This window comes from Thermobia domestica, chromosome 4 (genome assembly GCF_964235325.1).
Source record: "Thermobia domestica chromosome 4, izTheDome1.hap1.1, whole genome shotgun sequence".
Taxonomy (NCBI): Eukaryota; Metazoa; Arthropoda; class Insecta; order Zygentoma; family Lepismatidae; genus Thermobia; species Thermobia domestica.
Genome location: NC_137457.1, coordinates 276,093,097 through 276,101,142, shown reverse-complemented (window position 1 = coordinate 276,101,142; position 8,046 = coordinate 276,093,097). Strand labels below are relative to the sequence as shown.

At 36.9% G+C, this 8,046-nt stretch overlaps 1 protein-coding gene across 1 annotated transcript; it reads right to left on the bottom strand.

Annotated features, from left to right (window-relative positions):
- Positions 1 to 6,676: 6,676 nt before the first annotated feature.
- On the bottom strand, positions 6,677 to 7,378 carry LOC145683132 (uncharacterized). The gene has a single exon (XM_081754496.1). It carries the CDS (start codon positions 7,376 to 7,378, stop codon positions 6,677 to 6,679), a length of 702 nt encoding a protein of 233 aa, XP_081610622.1.
- Between the last annotated feature and the right edge of the window lie 668 nt (positions 7,379 to 8,046).

The window sequence follows — 8,046 nt, the reverse complement described above, 5'->3', positions numbered from 1 at the left end:
AATCCTTCCGCTACCGTTTGCACTTTATTTGATTTCATTATGAGCATTTTTATGAAAATTATAAACAAATTAAATCCGTCCAGACTTTATGAAAACCCTGTAGTTTTTCTTGACATCTTTTCCTCCCGAACCGACTGACGACGTTCACATGAGCAGACAAAGTAAACACATAAAAGGGTTTTTTTTTTTTGAACACCAAACTGCTTAGAAGTGTCATTATAGTATACTTAAAAAACTAAATTGCTTTATGTACTTGGGGACGTGGTGGCTCAGTATAAGAGCGTTCCCTTCTGATGCGTGGGGATTCTGGTTCAACTCCCCAGGAAAGTAAATTTCTAGTGGACAACCACCGCAACCGTGGGTTTTCTCGGCGTACTCCCATTTGCTTCCACATTCTGATTTTCAATCCACCAATTCTTCTATCATTAGTCACTTATATTAATCATCGTCTTCCTTAGCCTATCGAGCATAATCTTGGAACGTTCAACTGAAAGATTGTTTTCGTGTACTTCTTCTTGGCCAAGTGACTAAAGCGCACGCTTTCTATGCGCGTGGTATCGGATTAAATTTCCAATGGGTCGTACGTGTGCCATACACCGATCTAAGAAATACCGTGGATCCAACTTTTAAGTAGGGGAGAGGAAGGGAATGGTGATCAGTTGGGAATAGCGATCAGCCCACTTTGTCCTCTTGCGTGACCCGAGGAGAAGTCAAACTATTGCTATCATCTGCCTCTTGTAGCAAGGTTTCTTGTGTATTGTCGAGGAAGTTGTCAGAGAAGATTGAAGTCTATAGCGTGCTGAAACCTGTTTTTGTTGATTTTCTTATAAGGATCTGCATATTTCAACTCACGATACGTACAATTTTAAGTTGTAAGATCTTGAAGTTACTAAGATTCATAAAAAGGTATATTTGTGTCTAATGCACGACACATAATTATATTTCAAATAAACTACGTTTTACAGTATAACCAACTCAATTTTCAAAATGGCACAATGTTGAGAATGCCGATCAACGTGATCGGATTACCATCATGCTGATCGTCATTCATAACAAGCATTAGGAATACTTCTCCAGCCAAAAATTAAAAAAGAGGCTAGACCTAAGATAGGTAATACGCCTACTTGAGTCAAACACTGAAACTTTGGTATCGGTGTAACCTTTGTGGATCGTGGGTGCATGCTGACTGTACTGTTGTGGACTCTCCACGTGGATATATCTGTGACGTGTCTTTGTAAAAACGTCAATAAAGCATTCAATTGATGTTTCTCAGTCTTTTGAAGACGCAGTTTAACAAAAGAAAAAAAAAAAAAACTTGAACTGCCTATGAAACTATGTGTGTTTATTAAGCTTGTACTGTGATCGCCATTACCAACATGTGATGGGAATGGGGACCAAAGTAGCAATTTGAGTTTTATCCATCGTATTCCCAAATTGAAAGAATGATCCTCTTTTTATTATACACACTTATTGTAGAAGGATTGAAGTACGTATTTACAAATTTGTTTCAATAAATTTTGCAAATTAAACTACGTAATAAACCATTTTTCTTAGGTGATCGCCATTGCTCACCTCTCCCATACTAGCCTGAATTTCATGTAACCTCTGAGCCGAAGAGAGACATTAAACTGCAATAAACGAAAATAATCATAGGAATGGTGGATTCGACAGTTGCGGCTATTGAGGGAAGTCATGATGATGAAAAGAATTTTCTCGCTGGAAACTATGGGAAGAAATCGTGCCAAACATTCATAAGTTCTTCTTATTTCAATAATTAAGGACATTGGGTTAGTTATCTTCTCTTAGTTCATATCGATAAGAAGTTTCCTGATTTGACTCACCTCAAGAGGTCTTTGGCAACATCGTGGTAACTTGTGGTTGTGGATGTTCTTCCCATTATATTATTTCCATTTTTTTTCTCTTTTGAACTTCCGAGTGACAACAGGAGAAAAGAAAGTATCATGGTAGTGAAAAAAAAATAAATAAATAAAATCAAATTTGATATTCAACAGATTTACACGTCTCAGCTCTTATATGCCCAAAAATTGATTTAAAAAATGGCTGACCGTCCGTTTATTCGACCCGATGTAAACATTTTCACTTCGTAATTTTCATATCATTTAACGTGTCTGTACTAAATTTTAAACTTGAGGTTTCTATAAGATGCTCTATGCCAAGGCGCCGACTTGGGGGGGGGGGGGCAGGACACTTTTGGCTCCCCAATATTTAAAGGCGGGGTTCTCGGCCCCCAAATAATCCAGTCGAGGAATAATAAGTAAAGAGAGCAATAATTTCTGTAATAAAATTGTTGTTCCCTTAATTCAATATTAGGAACAACCTTCTTATTCGATAGAAAATGTCGTTTTCAAAACGATGTTTTTAATAGAGTACTGAAGCTTTAGTCAACACTCTGGAACCACTGAGATCAATGTAGTGCACAAAATTGCAATGAAGTTCCCAAATTTTGAAATTGAATTTGTTTTAATGCCTTTAAGCGAATTTGACTTAGGTCGTGAATTTAGCAGTAGAGTAGAGGACCGAGATATGAGGGAGGGAAGGGGTACTTCATCAAGCAGTTGATAGAAATCAGCTGAATATGATAATATATTTATTCATTGTTTGGCCCCTGCAATATTTTCTTCTAGTTGGCGCCTATGGCGGAGGAGTTCGGTTCTTCTTCTTGTTCCTCAAAATAAAGGTTTACTGAGGAGTATAAATTTAATTTTTTTTTTCTCGAAAATGGCTATAACGATTTTGTTTATATTACAAACTTCAATATTCTGAATTCATTGAGGAAAAAAAAAACAGTACGTCGCGTACGCAAAAACGTAGGCTACATGTGTAAACCTTATTTATTTATTTATTTATTTATTTTGACTCATTTTACATGTCGAGGTTAAGGCTATATGTAGCCTTATCTACCACCTAAACATGACACAAAATTGAAAAATCAAAGGATATAGCTAACAATAGCAAAAGAAAAAAAAGTTAGAAAGTAAAAAAAAAAAACACAAGAAACAGACTGTCACTTGAACACACACACACACACACACACACAAACACACACACAAATATAATATACTGCTACACGAAAGTACATACATGTTATAATATGTAATAAGTATTGGGTTTCATATCTTTATGACAAGCTTCTCTATTGGCTCTTCTGTCTCTGTGTCCATTCAACCCTGCTGCGATAACAATAAATTATAAACTGCTCTTTTAAAAGATGCTAAAGATTTTGACTCACGTACCGAGGTTGGCAAAGTATTCCAATCACGACACGTCGAAATTATAAATGATTTGGAGGAATAAGTTGATCTATGAATAGGAATTGCAAGTTGGCTATTAAAACGTGATCTTGTGTCCCTCTCATGGAAATCGCTTAAAAAATTAAGATGTTTTAGAAGATAGGAAGGTTCTGTAAAAGTAAGTGTTTTATACAGCAGTACCAACGAGTGCAATTTTCGCCGTTGCTGCATCTTCAGCCATTGCAGCTTTTCAAAGAATGGCGTAACATGATTTGAGAATTTTAAGTTAAAAATAAAACGTATACAAGCATTTTGTACTCGCTGCAAACGCTTTTGTAAATGTATATCAGCGTCAGTTAAGGCGGTGTCACAGTACTCCAAATGTGGTACCACTAGGGTTTGAACAAGAGTTTTTTTCAACTGTGTTGGTAAAAAGTTTTTTAATTTGCTGAGAGAATGAAGAATTCCAAAAGCCTTCTTGCATGATGCGTTAATTTGATCGGACCAAGTTAAATATTTGTTAAGTATGACGCCAAGATTTTTCACAGAGGAAGAGAAGGGAATATTTACGCCTTCTAAAGTTATATTGGGAGCAAGTGAAACATCTATTAACGTCGTTGCACGTTTGGAAGTAATTAAAATTGACTTTGATTTGACTGGATTTATAATCAAACAATTATTTGCTGACCATTTAGCCAAATTACTCAAGTCTTCGTTCATCTTTGTTATACAAGTATCTATTTGCTTTGGTGAAGAAGATAGATACAATTGAACATCGTCCGCATACATGTGATACTTACAGTGTTTTAGAGATTGTGCTAAGTCATTAATATAAAGGCAGAAAAGAAGAGGCCCTAAAACACTACCTTGAGGAACCCCACAAGGAAGGTCACGCTGACCAGAAACTAAGTTGGCAACCACCACATACTGTTTTCGGTCGCATAAGTAATTTTGGACCCACTTAGCAGCTGAAGTAGAGAAACGAAATTTTTGTACAAGTTTCTGTAGCAAAATGTCATGGTTTACTGACTGGAATGCTTTGCTATAATCCAGTAAGGTAAGTATGGTTATCTCTCTCTTGTCCAAAGCAGAACGTATATCATCAGTAATACTAGTAAGGGCTGTAGAAGTGCTGCAATGTTTACGAAACCCGGATTGAAAAGTGTCTAAAAGGTTATAAGTTCGAAGGTGCTCACATATTTGATCACTTACAATATATTCAAGAGCTTTAGATAGGGCAGGTAATATTGAAATAGGCCTTAAGTCTTCTGCAGATCGGACATCCTTAGTCTTAGGGAGAGGCAGGACTCGTGCTGTCTTCCACAAGACTGGGAATGTTCCGGTAGTAAGGGAAAGATTAAATAAATTGGTAATTGGGGAGAGGACGAAGGGTAATATTTTCTTGATCAATGTTATGCTTATTTCATCAACACCTATAGCAGTGGATTTTATCCTCTTAATCGCTTTCATTACATCATGTGGGGTGACACAAGTGAAAGAGAAAACATTTTCTTCAAAATTAGGGATTTGTCCTGTATTATCAGATCTTGCATTTATCTGTGAGCTAGAACTATCAATTCTACAGAAATAATTGTTAAGATAATCAGCAGAGAAAGGAGCAGCTACATCCGGCTGGACTCTTTTGCTGCTACGAATGCCAAGTAGCTTCAAATTTCTCCAAAGATGGGAGGGATTCTTGTTCTCAAACAGGGTGTAGGAAAATTTTAATTTTGCATTACGCACGACTTGATTACATCTATTTCTAAGGATCCTATATTCCTCAAATTTGTCATTTAAGTTGGGTAGATTCAATTTACGTGCTTTCTTAAATTTACTATACGCTCTGTCGCGACAAGCCATTAAACTTCGAATTTCATCTGTAATCCAGGGCGAAGGAGAACGAGAAACGCGTTTTTCTCTCAAGGGGGCATGAATGTTCAGAAGATAAAATATTAACTCATTGAAATAAGATAGTTGGTCATCCACAGAAGGAAAAGAACTTATTAGATGCCAAGGCAATAACGCAGCATCACGCAAGAGTGCTTCATTGTTAATGTTGGCTAAATCTCTGTATAAAACAATTTTAGGCTTGAATTTGGGAGTCTTAATAGAATAGCAAACAAAGATAAGATCATGACGCGAAATGCCAGGTACTGAAAATTGACCGAAATGAAGAACTCTATCAATGTCGGAAGTTAAGATTAAGTCAAGAAGTGAATCTGAGGTGGTAGTATGAAACGTAGCTTCGAGCGGACAGATGGAAAAATTTAAGGATGTAGTAATCTCGCGGAATGTTTCTACTTCACGTTTAGTGGACAATAAATCAAAGTTCATGTCCCCAAGTATGAGACTATGCATATAAAGTGGTGAGATACGAGAAATATCTTCTTCGAAATTCTTAAATGATGCCCCTGGTGGGCGGTACACACAAGCCAAAAGCAATTTTTGGTTCTCAATAGATATCTCAACTATGATGTACTCAGATTCGAAGCTATAATGACCACCTGATTGACAAAGAATTTTTGCGTCAATGTCATTTCGCAGAAAGATTGCAACCCCACCACCACCTTTGTTAATGCGATCGTTTCGGATAATTTTGAAGTTATTTAATGCGAAAAAACAGAAAGACTAGAGAAAACGAAAAGATTATAGAATGGAGATTTACTGTTTCCTTGTTGGTTGTTAAAAAAAAAAAAAAAAAAAAAAAAAAAAAAAATCCATTGCCTTATAACATGCGGATTGTGCCTCAAACGAGGTTCTTGCTTGCTCTTCCCGAAACGGAGTGGCTATTGGTAACTTGGGGGCTGAGAGAGAGAAGAAAATAAAAAACATAGCACTGACCTTGAGGAGGAGGCGAGCCGAAACTGGAAACAACAGGGGTGAAAGAACGCAGAGACAGGGAGGTCTTCCTGAGCTGATGATGGGAGGGGACACTTTTGTATCCATTCCCACATTAGAATCACTAGAAGCTACACTCGTATTGAGCTTGACAAATGCATGTAAACGCATCATTGATAAACACATCCAACACAAAATATTGCCGACAAATAAAAACAGCAACACAACCACACACTTTTCAGAAAAAAGCGAGCACACCATACTTGTTGAAAATATTGTCAGATAAATATAAAGCTCATAAATCACATAGCTACTGCAGTTATCGCTTCTGTGTATTGTAGAATTTAAACATTGACAAGTATGCACACATAAATAGATATAGGACGTTGAAACACACGCACACAAACAATTCAGATGCACACAATATTCATACTTGGATATACATTTAACAAAAGGGGATATATGTATTAATAAAATAGTAAAAGAAAAACAAATCTCTAACATATCACACACAGTACAATATGTACACGTTCCGTGCTGCGATATTATGCCACTAACTGTTGGAGATATTCGCTATTTCTGTGTCCTCACAAGCTGTTAAGTTCGGCCTTGGTAGAGACGAAATGTCTAGTTCCGTTTTTAAGGACAACTATCTTTCCGTCTTGAGTATACACCTGCTTGTAACCATATTTCTGAACTGCAGAACGCAACAATTCCAGTCGATGATGGCACAAGTCTTCTTTGATGGTGATGTTGGAGCCCTTCAGTTTTCTTTTATTGCTGAACACCTTAGCCCTGGTTCGGTAGCTTGCAAACTTGACAATTATTGGACGTGGTTTTCCCTCTAATTTGGGTCCAATCCTGTGACTTCGACTAATGTCGTTTATGTCCATGGGAACACCTAGCCGCTCTTCAAACAATTTGATGGCTATAGTGTCAGTATCTTCATCACTTCCTTCCGGTATTCCGAAGATCCGAAGGTTTTCCCTCCGCTGGTATTGCTCCAGTTCCACAATCTTCTCTTGCAGACCACTAATTTCTGCGTCCTTGTTCTTTAGCTCTTTCCGAAGGTCATGCACTTCTTCAGAATTGAACTTAAGAGTTTCTTCCAGTCTTTCCACCACTACTTTCGTAACTGATTCAATTATTGAATCTACGATTAGTTTTAAAATTTCAGGGGTTTGCACCACTGACTTAACTTCTTCGCAGATTTGCCGCACGAAGTCCTTTTTCTCTGCTTCGAGCGCACTGTTTCCTTGGGACCCTTTGATAGCCTTAGAGGGAGCCATTGTATTGTGAAGACTTCGTACAAACAAAATAACTGTAAATTAGGAAAGTAATATTTATACAAGATTTTCACTAGATAAGAAAACGTTATATTGTTCTTCTATCTATAACTGAACTATGGAAACACAGATTGTTGCGAAACACTTCTTCCACTGAACTTTATGGCATGAAAAACACGGAGCGCGATACGTGCACGTCTAACCACTAGCCATTCAAAAAGATAGAGGACTTAGGTTTTGGACTTAACGTACAGTAAACGTATAACTGAAAAAATATATTTTATAGTACTTTCCGTATAAGTGTTCCGAATAAACGTTCTTTCCGTACGAACGAAAGAACTGTATACCGTCATTTCCCATAACTATGGTCCAGATTTTGCATATATTTAGCCATATCTTTTCTAATATTTGCCGCAGAATTGCATAATTTTGGCTTTGGGTAGTCTATACCTTCCACTAATAAAATAATTTACTGTCGTTAAACTAAGCACTCTACGTTCACATTTATGAAAGAAAATATGGTGGTACATAGTTATGTTCTGAGTTGCCCAACAATGGTCCATGAATAAATTGTGGTGTGGAAGGCAATGTTGGGAGTCAATTTACATGAAAATGAAAATCTACAGAATAGAAAATTTATTAAAAAGAAAATAAAAGTTTTAAAGTACAAA